This window comes from Schistocerca cancellata, chromosome 1 (genome assembly GCF_023864275.1).
Source record: "Schistocerca cancellata isolate TAMUIC-IGC-003103 chromosome 1, iqSchCanc2.1, whole genome shotgun sequence".
In the NCBI taxonomy this organism is placed as follows: domain Eukaryota; kingdom Metazoa; phylum Arthropoda; class Insecta; order Orthoptera; family Acrididae; genus Schistocerca; species Schistocerca cancellata.
The window spans coordinates 1172020461-1172040084 of record NC_064626.1 but is presented as its reverse complement, the minus strand read 5'-3'; the positions used below and the strand labels follow the sequence as shown (position 1 = coordinate 1172040084).

The following is a 19624-nucleotide window of genomic DNA, read 5'->3' as shown; positions in this document are numbered from 1 at the left end:
CATGGCACCAGCTGTGAATTGTAGTTGTACACAGTAGCACCCCACAGCAGAAGGCATTGAGTTGGCGTCATCAATGTGATGCCACTCCTCCTGTCAGTGGTGAACCAAAATGCGGCCAACATTTTCAAACAAACAGAACCTGGATTCGTCTCAAAACACTGTCTGATGCCATTGCTGCCCCAGTAACGTCGTTCCATACACCGTTGCCGTCTAGCATGTTTCTACATATTCGTCAAAGGTAGGCAGTGAAGTGGACGACGCGCACGTAACCCATGCCATAATAAACAGCGACGGACTATCATCCCTGATAGTGTACGATGTGTTACACTGCTCCACAGCTGCACCAGAGCCGAGGGGGACGCAGATCTGTCCTGCAATGCCATTCGAATCAGGCGTTGATCATCTCGAGGGTGGGTGGAGGGGGTGGGTGGGTCGGGGGGTTGAGGTGGTCTGGTTGGTGTGACCTGACCCTTCTCGTCGGCCTTCCTTCAACGATTCAGCACACAACCGTTGTTGCACTGCCGAAACATTTCGCCCCCACACGAATTTCCCATTTCTCGGATGAATTCCTCAGATTCTCTCATGCCAATAATATGTCCCCTTTCATACCCACTGATTTGAACCGTCAAATCAGCTACGCTCGCAGGTTCGAATCCTGCATGGATGTGTGTGATGTCCCTAGGTTAGTTAGGTTTAAGTAGTTCTACGTTCTAGGGGACTGATGGCCACAGCAGTTAAGTTCCATAGTGCTCAGAGCTATTTGAACCAATGTGCATCGAGACTCATTCAGCCAATTGACTTTTTTCCATTGGCCAATAGTCCAGGTTTTATGGCTTCGGTTGCGCGTTTTCCTGTTACAAGCATTTGCATCACTCGTGACTAGATGTGGAATTCCAGGTCGCCCTGCAGTTCGCAACTAATGGAGCTCACTTTGTGTTGTTTTGGTGCTAACAGGGTTCGAGAATGCGATATTCAGCTCTGCAGTGAATTCTGCTGCTTTTGTCCTGTTATTTTTCGTCACAATCCTCTTTAATGAACGTCCGCTCCGGTAGGTCGAGATACACTTTAGTCTGCGTTGTGTCAGAGCGGATCATGTTTTTCCCATTTGCCTATGAGTTGTATAAATCGAATATATGTTGGTTCTTGAAACATCAAATACATTGATTACTTTGGTTCCGCAAACACCCAGGGCGCCAACAATTTGCCCACGTTCGGATTTACGTGGCTCCGACGAGATGGCTCACAACTTCACAGAACACTCTCCTGACACTTGCAACGCATTGTGAAGGTTGCACAGCTGTTGTCCATGATCAAATACAACAGCGCAACCTGCAGCCACGGCTGGTGTCTGCATTTATGTTCAGGCACGCAAGTCCCGCGGTGTTCCCATATTTTTGTCTAACTCCTGTGTGTCTCCACTCCGATACTAACTTGAATAATTGTGTTTCGTTGTCAGTTCCTCCGACGATTTTTGGAACTGCAGAGGAATATCATCTGTGCCTCCCCCACCCCCGCTCCCTTGATTGTTCGGAACTCTTCCATAGATCTGTAAACTCTTACTCTAATACTGGATTACATGTTTCTTCAAGGCAGAGACTAATCTTCTGTCTCGTCAAAAGAGTTCCTTCGCTAATCAGCTTAAGCTCTAGTGGCACTCATACGACGGTAATTGTTTTCCAGCACTTGATTAAAATAAGCTTGCTAGTGGTTCTGGCAAAAAAACATTAGTTTTCTGGAGAAATGGTATAAATGGAAGAAGGGAACGACCAACTAGAATACTTTCATTTTGCTCCAGAAGCTGAATGGCTGGAAGGTCGGGGGCTTTAACCTTTTTGGGGGTTGTTGGTAGCTCGAAGGTTGAGTTGTCGACTAGCGGCTACACTGGCTGAATACTATGGAGGAGAAATAATTTATAAGCGGGGCCGTCTATTTTCAGCAATGAACTTGTGATTCTCAATGATCGGTAAGGTTCTTCTGCCAGCTCGGAAAGCTAAGTACAGTTCGCAAGTGGATTTCCGCGTGAAGTCGTGAAATTCTCATTAGTCACTTTCTGAGGTTCTAGTCGAGTCTTGGCGATTTGTAAGTGTGTACTTGCTCGGTGGCAGAGGTACTCAAACCAAACAATGGAGCCATTATCTAGCTGGAGGTGGTTTTTAATGAAAGAAAGTGACTTGGTGTACACGTGGCAGTGTACAAAATAGAGGTTGACTCTTACACAGAAGATTATAGCAATCAGCCACATTTTGCAATGCTATTTATTTATTTAAACAGCGCCGTTACCGGTTTCGAACTGATAGGTTCATCTTCAGATGGCTAGTTCACTTTTTACATTAGATTTCGTGTTTTGTTTCCCCGCTGGACGAAACTTCCTCGGGGTGGTGATGCCAATGAAGAATCCGCGCCATTCCGTTCCAGTGCAGGTTGCTTATCATCTTGCAGCATAGAAAACTGTACAATGTACTTTTTTGTGTATACATATGCACGTAAAGTAACGCACCACTCACACTTAAAAGTTTCATCTCTTGTCTTTGAGGTAATTACCCACGAAAGTTACAAGAGTCCACTCTAGTTGGTATACTGACTATTACCAGTGTACACTTTCCAAAACAGTGACTGGGTCTCGAAATCCTTTTGGAAGCAGTAAGACTGCTACAAGGCATTTTACTTTCAGTGTTGGAGTAGTGACAACTATAATCCTATCTCGTAGGTGAAAGAGAAGCTGTCGACCATCTGTAAGACTGTTTTAATAATAGATACTCACTTATCTGGGCCCATCATTAAACTTTTCCCAATTAATCTCCCAAACACATCTGTTACTCTCGCGTCTCATTCAAGACCTACTATTGCATGAAATATTCATTTCGTCCATTGGTTCTTGATCACGAAGTACTGTAGAAGCTCATTTATCTGGACTAGGTCAGACCTTAGGTCATCCGGTTAACCGAAAATCCGGAAATTCAGACAAAAAAGTTACAATGATGCTACATTGTGTCTGTTGTAGAGTACGCCTTAGTAAAGCGGTTTGCAAACCTCAGCGTACTACAACACTTTACAGACGTAGAATAATTTGTATCAGTTCTACTAAGGTGGCTACCACTGACAGAGCTACTGTGTCTGTGTTCAGAGTTCGCTATATTTAGTGAATCGGTTATATACCATACGCAACTTTTGATGGTGAAGAGGTCCGGTAGACACTTCCAAGGCATTCTTCTACGTCCAGTTGCGAAGCGATAACCTGGTGGACGAAGACTTCCCTGGTGGCAGGCTGTTGTACGCTAATGCTCGTCTAGACGGGAAGGCTGGGTGTCGGCTCCGGAAGTGGAGACGCCGATTTATCGTCCAGTCGACTCTGCTTGTCGGGCAGCACAGCCGACATAAAGAGACAGCTGGCGGAGTGGTAATGCACTAGATTCTGTTCCGCCCATGTCACAGACAATGCAAATTAGGGCGGGAAAAACTGTCTCCCGCTGTAGATCAGACTGAAACTACGGATTGAGCTATATGTCGCTTCGCGGCTTAACGCCTGCTGTGGAGGCAACCCAAACGACACTGCTGTACCGCGTGGAGTCTGCGTGCTCCGTATGATACACCAAATGACACGGTGCAAGAACTATGAACTCATATGGCACTGGTGTGCAACGCTTAAGCAACATCCGCATGATGTGTGACTGCCAAGTAAAACAGTTTGATTAAACTTGCACCATGCATAGAAAAAACAGCTACAGTGTAGTACAGAAGTTAACTGAACTACAAACGCAATGAGATGCACAGAAATGACACTTTTATTGCAAGACAATAATTATAGCTGCTGTCCACAAGATTGGTAAGGAGTTCTTGTGTGTGGGGGGGGGGGGGGGGGGAGGGGGGGGAGGCCTTGCATTCCTCCACCAGGGCAGTTGAGAACGCTAGATGGTCTTCGGCGCATGTGGACGTGCTGTAATACGTCTGCGCATCTCATCCCGCTTGTGCTTAATGGGAAGTAAGTCGGGGGAACGATCAGACCAGTTCATTCGCCGAATATCCTCTCGTTCCACGACCTCTTCCGCCTGCACAGTTCGATGCGGCCGCGCATTGTCATCCATAAGAGTATAGTCAGGGTTGAATGCACCCCTTTAAAGCCGTAAATGAGGAAAGAGTACATTGTCACCATAACACTAACTAGTGAGTGTATCGCTTTCAAAGATTTGGAGGTCAGTATGCCCGTGCAGTATTATGCCTCGGCACACCGTAAAACCCGAACCAAAACGACCACGTTCTCTACTGCCGTAGAGTAGAGTAGAGTAGAGTAGAGTTTTATTGGTCTTGGTAATCATATAGTACACAAATAGTACATTCTGATGTAGGACAAGTCAACGTATAACCAAATATAATATTAAATTTGCATTAATGGCATTATTTCTTCATTAATTGATCACTGAGTTACAATATACAGAGCAAATATTGTACAAAAATAAATAGTAGATATTTTAAAGCAGAAAGAGCATGTACTACACTGGCAGACTAATATTTGTATTACAGTAACATTTACATGTTAACTCACTAAAGTTCTAGTAACATTTATATGATACATCACTAAGGCAAAGACACAAATCGTAAGTGAACTTTCTGAAGGAACTCGTGGAGGCTATAAGTCAAATATGCCATAGCAGTTGACTTGAAATTTGCCTGATCATTTATTGATTTAATTTATGGGGGAAGTTTATTATAAATACACTACTGGCCATTAAAATTGCTACACCACGAAAATGACGTGCAACAGACGCGAAATTTAGCCGACAGGAAGAACATGCTGTGATATGCAAATGATTAGCTTTTCAGAGCATTCACACAAGGTTGGCGCCGGTGGCGACACCTACAACGTGCTGACATGAGGAAAGTTTCCAACCGATTTTTCATACACAAACAGCAGTTGACCGGCGTTTCCTGGTGAAACCCTGTTGTGATGCCTCGTGTAAGGAGGAGAAATGCGTACCATCACGTTTCTGACTTTGATAAAGATTGGATTGTAGCCTATCGCCATTGCGGTTTATCGTATCGCGACATTGCTGTTCGCGTTGGTCGAGATCCAATGTCTGTTAGCAGAATATGGAAACGGTGGGTTCAGGAGGGTAATACGGAACGCCGTGCTGGATCCCAACGGCCTCGTATCACAAGCAGTCGAGATGACAGGCATCTTATTCGCAAGGCTGTAACGGATCGTGCAGCCATGTCTCGATCCCTGAGTCAACAGATAGGGACGTTTGCAAGACAACAACCATCTGCACGAACAGTTCGACGACGTTTGAAGCAGCATGGACTATCAGCTCGGAGACCATGGCTGCGGTTAACCCTTCACACTGCATCACAGACAGGATCGCCTGCGATGGTGTACTCAACGAAGAACCTGGGTGCACGAATGGCAAAACGTCAATTTTTCGGATGAATCCAGGTTCTGTTTACAGCATCATGATGGTCGCATCCGTGTTTGGCGACATCGCGTTGAACGCACATTGGAAGCGTGTATTCGTCATCGCCAGACTGGCGTATCACCCGACGTGCTGGTATGGGGTGCCATTGGTTACACGTCTCGGTCACCTCTTGTTCGCATTGGCGGCACTTTGAACAGTGGACGTTACATTTCAGATGTGTTACGACCCGTGGCTCTACCCTTCATTCGATCCCTGCGAAACCCTACATTTCAGCAGGATAATGCACAACCGCATGTTGCAGGTCCTGTACGCGCCTTTCTGGATACAGAAAATGTTCGACTGCTGCCCTGGCTAGCACATTCTCCAGATCTCTCACCAATTGAAAACGTCTGGTCAATGGTGGCCGAGCAACTGGCTCGTCACAATACGCCAGTTACTAATCTTGATGAACTGTGATATCGTGTTGAAGCTGCATGGTCAGCTGTACCTGTACACTCCATCCAAGCTCTGTTTGACTCAATGCCCAGGCGTATCAAGGCAGTTATTACGGCCAGAGGTGGTTGTTCTGGGTACTGATTTTTCAGGATCTATGAACCCAAATTGCGTGAAAATGTAATCACATGTCAGTTCTAGTATAATGTATTTGTCCAATGAATACCCGTTTATCATCTGCATTTCTTCTTGGTATAGCAATTTTAATGGCCAGTAGTGTAACTTTCCCATAATACAGAGTTCCGTTTTCATTCAGGATGGTGTTGGTGGGTTCTAGATGAAAGTCTCCTTTTTGCCAGGCGTTATAGTAGTGGATATTTTCATTTTTCTGGAAGAGATTGAGATTTTCCATTGAATATTTTTTCACAAACACGGTTGTCTCATACACATGTATACATTGAAGTGGGAGGATTTATAGCTTTTTAAAAGAGTGGACTACAGGCTTTATCCATTTTACACCTTCTATTATTCTTATGATTCTTTTTTTGTAGCCTAAAGAGCTTTTGGCTAAGAAAAGAGTTACCCCAGAAAATAATTCCATATTTCAGTAGTGAGCATATATAGGCACAATACACAGTTTTCAGAGAATCTTTGTTGCAGCATCCCTCTACTATTCTCATTAAGTAGCATGTAGCGCTTAATTTATTACAAACCTTTTCAAAATGCGTCCCCCATTTAAGATTATGTTGGAGCCATACTCCTAAGAACCTAATGTTGTCTACATTCTGAAGGTCTTTGTCACATACCTGAATCTGAACAGCTTGCTCACCTTCTTTCATATTATAGAAGTTTAGTGCCACTGTCTTACTTGCATTTATTACAAATTTGTTGTGACTGAACCAGCACAAATCCCCAAACGGCGAGAGGTGGGAAAACGTAACGCACCAAGGAACATTGTCGAATATCATATTTTTGGTGGTCCAGGTGTTATGGTTCAAATGGCTCTGAGCACTATGGGACTCAACTTCTGAGGTCATTAGTCCCCTAGGACTTAGAACTAGTTAAACCTAACTAACCTAAGGACATCAGACACATCCATGCCCGAGGCAGGATTCGAACCTGCGACCGTAGCGGTCTCGCGGTTCCAGACTGCAGCGCCCAGAATTGTACTCCTTCCCCATGTGTTTTTTTTATCAGGGTTGTATTCGGTCCTGACTTCATTTTTACCGATGACAATCGGCGATCGCATCGAACTACAAATGCGGTGTACCTCTTGAAGTGAGAGAATATTCGGTGAATGGACTGGTCTGCCCGTTATCCCGATTTAAATCCCATCGAGCGCGTATGGGACGCGTTGGGGAGACGTGTTGCAGTGCACCAATGACCACCCAACAGTTTTCAACCGCGCTGGTCGGAGGAACGGAACGCTCTGCCACAAGGACTCCTTACCAGCCCTGTGGCCAACGTGACATTTGAGCGTGCAAACAGGATTGTAGTACCCGATGCACATTAAATCGGTATTGTAGTATCCGATACACGATCCAAACCAAGACCTTAATAACCGATACACGCACAGTCATTGCAATTGTTACTGTCTGCAGACGAACAGACCGCGTTAATTTCGTCACCGTAAATCATTTTGTAGCCAGTATTCTTATCATTTCACAGCCAGTTGGTGTCCGAGCATCTTTTCTCCATGAATACTGTCACCTTCGTCCTTCTTGGTGTATCAAATTCTGTATTACTTTTACAAAACAAAACAATAAAGAGAAAAACGATCTGTATGAAGCAGACATTCACATTAGTGAGAGCAGGATAATCGGCGGTTAAGGACTCCCGGGTTGCGTCCAGAGTAAATAGGACCCTGGTAACTGTTCCAGACCCAGGCGGCGAGCGCCGACCAGCCCAGCTCGGGGCTGAACCTGCCCGAGGTGAAGGGCCTGGACCCGTTCCTGTACGGCCAGGCCGACTCGTACGACCCGCAGGCGTCGTCGGACACGTCGTCGCGCTACCAGACGGACTACTACGCGCCCTACAAGAGCTACGAGGAGTACTTCCGCCACCTGTTCCCCGACCTGGGCGCAGCCGGCTCCGCCGCACAGCCCAGCGCCAGCAAAGCCTCCGGTGACTACAGCAAGGTAGGCACGCGTCCACACGTCGTCATTCCGTACTGGATGGCGCAACTACCTTGCCCCGTCACAGTCAGTGTTAACACCCCACAATTCGTGTGCTCATGTGCATATCGCTACGTCGGAGATGCTGTGTCCCATCGCTCGTGCGCCGACTATAACACCACGTTAAAACTCCCTTAAATCTTGATAACCTGCCATTGTAGCAGCAGTAACCGATCTATCAACTGCTCCAGACACTTGTGTTATACAGGGTGAAAATTATTTAAAGCGACAAACTCTGGGAGGTTGTAGGGTACATCAAAACAAATATTTTTCCCTAATGTCATTTTTTCCTATGAGGATTATTTAAACCGGTGGAGGCCGTATTACACTCTTCAGTTGTTAGAGGCCGTATTACGATCTTCAGTTGTTAGAGGGCGTATTACGCTCTTCAGTTGTAGGCAACTCCTGTCCACCAATGTAGTAGTGCATTGTCTCTGTTTACTAACGGAGCGATACACCTGGAGTGAAAACACTGACATGGTTGGTGCGTACTACGTAGCGCACCACAACGGACGAGCTGAACAGCGGGTTCATCAACAACAATATCCTAATCGCTGTATCCCCCCCCCCCCCACTTCATACGACCTTTGCTGCTGTGTACCATCGTGGTAAGAACGATGCAATTTGAGGAAGCTGTCTTGCAGCATGTGGAGTAGGATCCTTCAATCAGCACACATGCAATTGCACGTAAAGCAAATGGGGACGAATGAGACGAATGTAAGAACAGTCCTTCGAGAGCAGTTGTTACGTCCATTTCAATTACAGCGTGTCCACAACCTAGAACCAGTTGATTATCCACCCAGAGCACAGTTTTCGCAGTCGTACCTGGAACGTGTGAAATGCATCCTACATTTCCATCCTCTGTGTTGTTTACCGATGAAGCAACGTTCGGGCGTGATGGAGTCTTCAACATGCACAATTCGCATGTTTGGAGTGAGGATAACCCACATGCCACAGTTACTAGCGCTCATCAAGTGCGGTTCTTCGTTAACGTGTGGGTTGGTGTTGTTGGGGACTGTTTCATTGGGCCGTATCTCCTACCTAGGCCATTAAAGGGCAGGCGCTATTACAATTTTCTCGCCAGACCATTGCCAGAATTGCTGGAAGACGTCCCGCTCCCTACAAGACAACGCATGTGGTTCCAACATGACGGGGCGCCGGCACATTTCAGTCGTCGTGTGCGTCGATTCCTGGACCGACAGTTCCCAGAAACGTGGATTGGCAGAGGTGGTCCTGTACCATGGCCTGCTCGATCCCCAGATATGTCCCTTCTGGACTTTTTTGTGTGGGGAGAGGTGCGCAACCTTGTTTACGCAACCCCTGTTGCATCAGAAGAGGATCTGGTTGCCCGGATAGTAGCAGCAGCAGGAACAATTCCGGGTACTCCTGGGGTTTTTGCCCGTGTCAGACAGAACACGATCCGTCGGTGTAACCTTTGTTTACGTGTCAATGGAGGCATTTTTGAAAATCTACTGTAATTCAAATTGGGTTGTGTTAATGTGTTGTGTCTTGGTCATAAAAAATGGAAAAGTGTCTGTTGGTTTAGTTAATTTGCCACCAGAGAAACATTCCTCTACCGGTGTAAATACACCTCATAGGAAAAAATGACATTCGGGAAAAAAGATGGTCGTGTGAAACCCAGCTCGCGCTATTCGTCCACGAGACTCAGAGGGCCATAGACACGGGTTCACAGGTAGATGCCGTGTTTCTTGACTTCCGAAAGGCGTTCGATACAGTTCCCCACAGTCGTTTAATGAACAAAGTAAGAGCATACGGACTATCAGACCAATTGTGTAATTGGATTGGTTCGTAGATAACAGAACGCAGCATGTCATTCTCAATGGAGAGAAGTCTTCCGAAGTAAGAGTGATTTCAGGTGTGCCGCAGGGGAGTGTCATAGGACCGTTGCTATTCACAATATATATAAATGACCTTGTGGATGACATCGGAAGTTCACTTAGGCTTTTTGCAGATGATGCTGTGGTGTATCGAGAGGTTGTAACAATGGAAAATTGTACTGAAATGCAGGAGGATCTGCAGCGAATTGACGCATGGTGCAGGGAATGGCAATTCAATCTCAATGTAGACAAGTGTAATGTGCTGCGAATACATAGAAAGATAGATCCTTTATCATTTAGCTACAATATAGCAGGTCATCAACTGGAAGCAGTTAATTCCGTAAATTATCTGGGAGTAAGCATTAGGAGTGATTTAAAATGGAATGATCATATAAAGTTGGTCGTCGGTAAAGCAGATGCCAGACTGAGATTCATTGGAAGAATCCTAAGGAAATGCAATCCGAAAACAAAGGAAGTAGGTTACAGTACGCTTGTTCGGCCACTGCTTGAATACTGCTCAGCAGTGTGGGATCCGTAACAGATAGGGTTGATAGAGGATATAGAGAAGATCCAACGGAGAGCAGCGCGCTTCGTTACAGAATCATTTAGTAATCGCGAAAGCTTTACGGAGACGAAGAGTCAAGCAGTATATTGCTCCCTCCTACGTATATCTCGCGAAGAGACCGTGAGAATAAAATCAGAGAGATTAGAGCCCACACAGAGGCGTACCGACAATCTTTCTTTCCACGAACAATACGAGTCTGGAATAGAAGGGAGAACCGATAGAGGTACTCAGGGTACCCTCCGCCACACACCGTCAAGTGGCTTGCGGAGTATGGATGTAGATGTAGATAGATGTATTTGTTTTGATGTCCCCTACAACCTCCCAGAGTTTGTCGGTTTAGATACTTTTCACCCTGTATAGGCGTTGCCGGCCGCAGCGCCGTATTCTGCCTCTTTACGTACCTCTGTATTTGGGTACGCATGCCTGTACCAGTGTCTTTGGCGCTTATTGTATTTCTTGTCTCGAGAGTGGTTAGCGTGCTGACCGGCGGACCCGTGTTTTTTTTGTGGACAGAGCGGCTCGCGGCCTGAGTTCTACAGCGCGCCGTCGGCGGGAGCGGCGGTGGCGGCCGTGGCCGACCGCAAGGACCTGGACGCCGTGCTGGGCGAGTTCACGCGCAAGGACCGCTCCGCCTGCAAGAAGGTGCAGCGCGACAAGATGACGTGCTACCAGTGCGCCGACGCCACGGGCACCCAGCACGAGGAGTGCATGTTCGTCGCCGCCTCCGAGCCCAAGAGCAAGCACCTCGCCTACCACGAGCACAAGCAGTTCAAGTGAGTGTGGGCCGCTGCTCCGGCGCTAAAGTCCAGCCGCAGTCTGACACGTACAGTCGCGACACTCTCTGGTGCGAAAGTTGTTTACCGTCTGACAGGTGGAGCGGCACAAGCGCTCCAAGCGGTGAGAGAGCGAACTGACGCATGCGTCACAAGGGTACTGTTTGTTTTTCAATCCTTTTCCATCTGGTTTACGAAAGGTTCAAATGGTTCAAATGGCTCTAAGCACTATGGGACTTAACATCTGAGGTCATCAGTCCCCTAGATTGAGAACTGCTTAAACCTAACTAGCCTAAGGACATTACACACATCCATGCACGAGGCAGGATTCGAACCTGCGACCGTATCAGCAGCGCGGTTCCGGACTGTAGCGCCTAGAACCGCTCGGCCACCGCGGCCGGGATTTACGAAAGGTTTACTTGTGCCTCGTGTTTGTTTGATCAAACAAATTCGGCCGAAGAACTCGAGACAGAAGCGAACAGGTAGTTTGTCATTTATTTTGTTATTTTGCTTCCGTGAGGTTGTATGATATCAGAAACGTGGATTATTCTAAAATAAGAGAAAACATTGCTAAAAATCGTGAATTCGGTGACTAGCTATAAAATATTCGTAAAGAACTACATGTGACGTCGACAGAACTGCTGCCTACCACGTTGATACTGAAATAATATAAATATACCGATTCAGAAGTAAGCAGCAAGGACACGTACCTGCAAGTGCAACAGGGTCGACAGCCTGTTTGCCTTTCGTTTTGGGTTTTAGTCATTGGCGTCTATCTTCATGCTTATACTATTCTAAGTGCGATAAGCGACTGCCAAACAATACTGATACCAAAGTAACAAGTACGTACGTTACAATCGAATCCTGACGATGCAGATCAGTAAAATGATGTTTTGACCTCTCAGAGTCGTTAAGGAACCTACTCGTCAGGTTAGCCAAGAGCGCTAATGCGCTGCTTCCTGGACTTGGGTAGGCGCGCTGGTCTAGGATCGAATCCACCCAGCGGATTACCAAGGAGGGCTGGTGTGCCGGAAAACCGGGAGGTGATTTTTAGGCGGTTTTCCACATTCCACTAGGCGAATACCGGGCTGGTGCCAATGTCCCGCCTCAGTTACACGACTCGCAGACTTCTGAACACGTACACTTGAATTACACTACTCGCAGACAACTGGGTACACTAATTCCATCCCAGGGGGTATGGGGTGGCGGCAGGAAGGGCATCTGGCCCCGCCACTTAACGTTAACCTTGACAAATCCGTTCCTAACCATGCCGACCCTGCCGAACCGCGGGATGAAGAAGCAAGCGAAAGAAGAAGAAGAGTCCTTAGGGAACCTAAAAAAAGACAAATGTGGTGTCTTCTCCGCCTTGTTGCTACAGTTTATTGGCTGCAGACGGCCCCATTTGTAAAAACTATTCTGCAAACCAGTATAAACAGCTACGATTCGCTTTCGCTTTCACAAGATACCTTCGATCACAACAGTACCACTTGCTGGCCCCTTGGGGCGCCGTTACCGCAGTGGGTAACAGAAACGAGACGGAGTGTCGCGACTGTTGTGTTACACTGTGGTTCAACTGCAAATTTACCTGTAAGACAATGAGTAATCTGCGAGTTGCGTCTTGATTTTTTTCACTGCAGAGTCCAAACTACGGTGATTAGTCTGAAAGAACGCTCCTACTCTTTTATTTTTATGCTACCAGAGAAGTAAACCCTATGCAAGGTGTTCGGAAATTCCTTTTACAAACTTGTAGGACTTTTAGAGGTGTGTGAGTAGATAATATTTTGAGATGGAACCCTTGTCCGGAAAAGTACCGTTTCCATGCTACAACCATTTGAAAACAAGTTTATAAAGCGTCCAATTTCACAAGTATATGTTTAGGCGTGACCCAGTACATCGCTTGTTTTACAATTCCATGTACTCGTTGACGGGCTCTCTTCAACGTGATGCAGTGCAGCCTGTTCCAATTCGGATGTACGGCTTCTCCTTGGAGCACCACCGTCGTGCCTGCTGACGGTGAAGGTACCATTTCTAGAAGCAGTTGCGTAATTGTAGCGAAAAGGGTATGCAATGGATTCGGACGTTGCGGAGAACGACCTCGATAAAGGTGACGAACAGCTCTTCCATTACATGAACTTCGCCATTCAGAAGGATCACGTCGGTGTATTATGCAAACGCGTACTCAACCATGTTGCTCTAACACTCGCAGACACGCGAATGACGCTCGAACCATGTCAGAGAGGCAGGTTAGATGTCAAATGGCATCAGCCAATCCGATGTAGCCCCCCCCCCCCTCCAGCACCATGACTATCCTGTTGCATACCTACCTAGCAAACACGATTTCAAGTGACTGTACCACGGGAACAATACGTATCCGCACGTGTGTTCCTATTCAAAATATTATGTACTCGCACCCCTCTTCAAATCGAAGAAGTTCGTAACGACAGTTTCCGAACACCCTGTATACATAGGATTACAGCTATAACATACACGATTGATTTTTCACTTTTCAATACAATCACCACCTTTGTTCGCAGTTTCTTTCGACGTTAAAACAAGAGCATGTACACCTGAGCAGTAAAAATCATGGTCCTGCGTCTTCAGCCACTGGAGCACACATTTTTCGAGGTCTCCGCGTCTTCAAAGTGATGCTCCCGATGAGCGTCTTTGAGTGGGTCTGTCACATCGATGTCTGATGCCTCAACAGACCGGATGCAGTTGCTTTCCCTACCTCTTTATTCGTATTGGTCAACATTTTCGGTACGCAGAATGGACAAATGGACAAGTATTGGAGTAGTCCAGTTTTTCCATAATTTCCATCACATTACCATTACCGTTCGATAACTGGTGACACAATTCATCTTTTGTTGCCTGGCGGTCGTCATGGATGACTCGGTCGACACTCTGGGTGCTATGGTGGATGGTACAGTACTTCCCAGTCCCATCGAGAAGAGCAGCCACAGCTTGCGCTGTATGCGCCCGCGCATTGTCGTGCAAATGATGGGCGGGTTGCGCAGAACGTGTCGCCGCTTCTTTCGAAAAGCTGGTCGCAGGTGATGCTCCAAAAACGAACAGTAATACTGTGCATTGACGTCTGCCTTGGAGGAACGCAACCCACCCATCACTGTAACAGGTGCAAACATGTAACTCTTTTGTATTGGTTGTGAATAAATAGTTGTCACTATTTAAGTTCGAACCTTCGTATATTACAGGACACTTAACATGTTGTCACGCTTAAAGTTGACCATAAATTAAGAAAAAATTAGCTTCCCACGAAATGCTTGATTGCGTATTTGTTTCAAATACGTTCTTAACTATGCTATACTGCAGCTGTTTTTTCTACATATGTATGACCTACGTTGCATGGCAGAGACACACCATGCGAAATTTTTTTCGTTCTTGAGTTTTGCATGCCAGTGTATTTTGTGCGATGAGCTTACAATGCAGAGAGACAGACGGGGAAGACGGGAGTAAAATTCTTGACTAACTGACTGACGGAAAGGTGCTGGTAGCTTTTCATTGTACCACTGCCATGAATTTGTTAAGGAACAGTGTCATGGTCCACCTTGACTGTAGCTTAACTAACAGGTATTTACTTTATTATGTTTCACACGATTTGCCAATTTCAGCCGTAATAGTCATTCTCAGTTGCTACTTATTCAGTGTGAATCACCTAAAACTTGCACTACAATTAGCGAGGAAATGGAAAGCGCTGTTGATGTGCGGGTTTCACAGAATGGATTGATAATCAGGGGCTTGTTCTATTGGCCAATCAACAGACCGTAATAATACTTAGAAAGTGTATTTCATGTGCAAACATACACTTTTTTAAGTGGAATAATGCCTGCCGACATTAATAAAGTGAAAGCATGGCAAATTAGGATCTCAATGATGTTTGTAGCAAGATTCTAGTGCGAGTCGTTTACGAGGTACCGTATTTTGAAAAGTTCCCACACCGACACTTGTACAATATCTGTGGTACCGCGCACTAAAGAACAACACAGCTGCATGCACTGATTATGTGGATTCTGGCCAGGACAGAGACAACTCATGTCACAGGCTGTGTTCAAAATAATCACCGGCAATGCCAATACGCACTTCAAGACTGGTATGGAACGACTGCTGTACACGTTCTAACATTTCAGCGGAGACGTCCGAGCAAGCTGCAATAATAAATCGTTGCATATCATGAGGTACAGTTGGTATATCCTTGTAGACAGCGTCGCAGAAAATAAGTCTACAGTGTCAAATCCGGGAAAGGACTGGCCGAGGTGCAGGTCCTCTGCGTCCAGTCCAACGATTCGAAAGTAATTCTTGAAGACATGCTGTAGTACTTCGTACTGGACAGCCATCATTTTGGTATCACAGGTTTGTCCTAGTCTGCAGAGGAACGTCTTCTTGCATCCGTGGAAGATGGTCTACTAGAAGACTGCGATACTTGCACGCGTTCACTGTTCCGTCCACGAAACACAGGAGCGTGAGCTCATGGTCCACTATCCCACGCCACACGTTTACACTCCACGGACGCTGACGTTCCGTCTGACGAAGCCGACGGGCGTTGTCAACAGACCAATAGCGCGTGTTTCGGCGGTTTACCTGGTCTTGATTGGTAACTGTGGCAGATAGACGATACATCTGGAGTATCCTTCCGTAACGCCCATGTACAGAAGTTAACATGGTTCTCACAATCGTTTCCGTGCGTCTCTTGATGGAGAGAAATGTGATAGGGATGGAACCCCTATGTCGACGGAGAATGCATATGACACATCCCTGACTCAAGCAAACTTCCTCGTGCGATTGAGAGTTTGTTAACGTGCGGATCGGGTGCAACAGCAGCAAGAACATTAATTTCCCCCTCTACTGTCGTCACTGGTTTCCTTCTGTTGCGTTGTCCAGGTGTTCCGCTACCATTTTTACGTAACTGGTTGGAGAGGTTGATAAATGACTGCTGAGTTGGGTGACGTCTGTTGGGATATCTTGCCGCATACACCGTACAAGAACGAACTGCATTCTTCCTGCACTCTTCCTGCACCATAACTGCTGCATAGATAAATGCAATCGTCCACTCGCGACCTACTGCTTAGACTGTCACACACCAACTAACTAGCTAATCGCAGTATACTGAAGGAGGCACACTGAATGCAAACGTAACAACTTCGTACGTTGCAGCTACCCAGGCTGAATGGCAGAAACAAGAGTCAGAGTGGAAACATTTCATAATACGGCATCTCGTAAACGATTAGAACTATAATCCTGCAACAAAGACCACTGAAATTGTAACTTACCCTAATTTTAGTTTGTTAATGTCATTGTTCCATTAAAAAAAGTTTACGTTTGCACAAAAAATACACTTTGTATGTATTATTACAGTCTTTTGATTGGCTAACAAAAGATTCAAATGGCTCTGAACACTACGGGACTTAACATCTGAGGTCATCAGTCCCCTAGAACTTAGAACTAATTAAACCTAACTAACCTAAGGATATCACACACATCCATGCCCGAGACAGGATTCGAACCTGCGACCGTAGCAGTAGTGCGGTTCCGGACCGAAGCGCCCAGAACCGCTCGGCCACAACGGCCGGCGATTGGCTAACAATACGAGCCCCTGACTGCCAATTCAATCAGTCCAAAATGCAATATCTGATGTGCGATTCAAAGAGTATACTGCGACGTGTTGTCGGTACATGTAGCAGTTGAGAGTGTTGTGGAACATAATGAAGTAAGTACTAGCGAGTTGAGCGGCAGCTGTCCCCTGGCAGCGCTGTGCGCCACGTGGACGCTGACACTGTGCCCGGTGCCTCTGGTCGCAGGCTGGCCCCGCCGCCGGGCGTCCCCGTCGCGGCCGCAGGGAAGGACTCGACCGGCGCCGCCTCCGCCGTCGACCAGCAGACCGACTCGGGACGATCTAACGACACGACGACCGCCTCCCCGACCTCTGAGACCCCCACGACCTCGACCGAGGCTGCGACCGCGGCCAAGAGCAAGCGCAAGACCTTCTTCAAGAAGGCGTCCTCCTCATCGGTGGTCGCGAAGCCCACGGTGGCGGCCGAGCCGACCAAGGGTCGCAAGGTGCGCATCACGCGCCGCTCCTCCAAGTCGACGCTGACGACGCTGACGACGACGCGCCAGACGCTGACGGCGCCGTCGGCGCTCGCCGACGACGCGGTAGCGGCCGGCTCGGAGCGGCGTGAGGCCGTCGCGGAGGCGGGAGAGGCGTCGGCGGAGGAGGAGGAGGAGCAGCGCGGCTTGGCCGCCACCCCCGCCGCCTCCAAGGCCGAGCCGCCGCCCCCGGAGCTGTCGGAGGCGGACCGCAGCCCGGACGGTCTGTACAGCAGCGAGACGCGGCTCGTCTTCGACCCCGTGCTCAAGGTGACGCTGCCGCGCTACATGCTGACGCGCACCGAGCACGAGGACGTCTTCGACGAGGTGATGGCGTCGGGGCGCTGAGCGGCGCCGCCCCCGACACCGACTCTGTCCGACGACGACGTGACTGAGGACCTGACACCCCTCCTAAAGAATGGGGCCAATCTTTGACACTTGCGACGTAACTCGTCGACGGTGACTCTAAACACCCAAAAATTCACAAATTCCTTACAGATCCAACACACTGATTTTCGTCACTTACTGTTAGCCTCTTTCAAGTGTACAATAAATTTCCCCTAATTGTCATGCATCAGTAGCTCTGTTAGGTGCAATCATGTCCTAGCATGGGATTTACAACACGAAACCTACCATAACCAGGTCTCTTGTTTTACAGACAGTCACTACACACCCATTACATATGCACAAACACACACACCGTAAAGAACATATAGTGCATTTCGAAATTTCACAAGAAGTCTCTGGTGCACAAATCTGAAAACTATACATAATTATTGGGGCCTCTCTCTGACTGTGGTTATTGTGGAAGACTTATCTTTAAGCATCTCTCTCTTTTGGGGCCTCTTTTGCGTTCCCTGTTTCTCTCTCTCTTTCCTTCTCTCTCTCTCTCTCTCTCTCTCTCTCTCTCTCTCTCTCTCTCCCTCTCACTCACTCTATACTCTTGCTCCTTCTTCCACTTCTCTCTCTGCCTATCAGTTTCACATCCTTCGCCTCTGTTTCCTTCCCAATGCCTCTCTCATGCCTGTCTCAATTCCGTTGGCACTCTCTCTAACTTTCCCTTCTAACTCTTCTCATTTTCCTAAGTCTCTCCCTTGTTGCTAACTGCTTCTTCCCTCATTCTTTAAGTTTATTTGTCTGTATTTTTTGCATACCAAATTTGTAAGTGCTACTGCACCACTCTACTTAATTTGACAGAAAACACTACTGCAGACTGAAATATGTGAATAACGTCCTTCATTCTCCCCACTGTGTGCGTTTCTGCCTGGTCTGCAAACCCAAGAATATACTGCAACACAGGACATTCTGCGAAAGTTTCATATATTACTGAAGGTAAACCTGTCATTAGCTCCTTCATTTCCCTTGCTATGTCCATTTCTGTCCCGTCTCAAAAAACCCAAAAACATACAGCAACGAAATACACTATATGACAATTATATAATGTACCTAAAGATTTTGTGGTATGCGGGGAATCAAAATAGGTCTTCGATAGATGGGGTGAAAGTTAACCAACAGTTACCCTGGAGCAACGAAAACAAAACGAGGTAGATCTCATACTAACACTCTACGTAATCTGGTGATCTTATTCTAACACACACACACACACACACACATAACTATCAAGCAAACACTTACCCCAATCGCTCCACCTCGCACACGCGAGGCAGTGATAAGACTGGAAGAGGGCCCGACACTGTGAAAAACTTTCTATGCTGACGTCGGAGTGCTGCCATTAAGAGGAGATGCGGCGTGGCTGGCCGCTCATGTGCTCACAACCCTGTTTCAGAGCGCCCGCCCGCAGACCACACCGGTCGGTGGGTCACTGACCTAGGGACCAGCACAACGAGGCGCCGCTACTTCACTCGTGCACCACTGTACATCTCACTCGTCTCTTCATCAAACTTTCTTGTTATTTGTTGTTATTCTCTATTTACGAGAAATGTTACATAAATAAAAATAACTGGAAAAACTAACACTGGCTCTGAAGTTATTTCTCTTGGAATTTGGTTAGCCTGTCCTCACCGTAAGATATGGTGAGACTGCTACAAAATTGCAGGGCACGGGGGACTGCCTCACATCAAAAACTTAAACATGCACTTTGCAGCCGCAACTCATCCCGTTTTTTGTCCAAGGCCACCAAATTCCGATATTCTTATAAACGTGTTCCACAGAAACCTTAGATCAGTGATTTTAATTTAAATTTCTTACTTATTATGAGTCTGCGCAAAGTGTTTTCGACTGGTTTATTCGATCTTAGCTGAGGATGAGTGAATCATTTATGAGATATACAGCTATGATATGGAGCCAACCTGTTTAGAGGTTATTAAACAGAAAT

At 46.9% G+C, this 19624-nt stretch overlaps 1 protein-coding gene across 1 annotated transcript in view; it reads left to right on the top strand.

Annotated features, from left to right (window-relative positions):
• Nucleotides 1-19175, top strand: part of LOC126140239 (uncharacterized) — an 80336-nt gene extending 61161 nt beyond the window's left edge. Inside the window, exons 8-11 of the mRNA XM_049915233.1 lie at nt 7721-7978; nt 10931-11190; nt 17001-17310; nt 17419-19175. Of these exons, the coding sequence (XP_049771190.1) occupies nt 7721-7978; nt 10931-11190; nt 17001-17310; nt 17419-17637 (1047 nt within the window). The 3' untranslated portion in view covers nt 17638-19175. The remainder of the gene's footprint in view (nt 1-7720; nt 7979-10930; nt 11191-17000; nt 17311-17418) is intronic.
• The last annotated feature ends 449 nt before the right edge of the window (nt 19176-19624 follow it).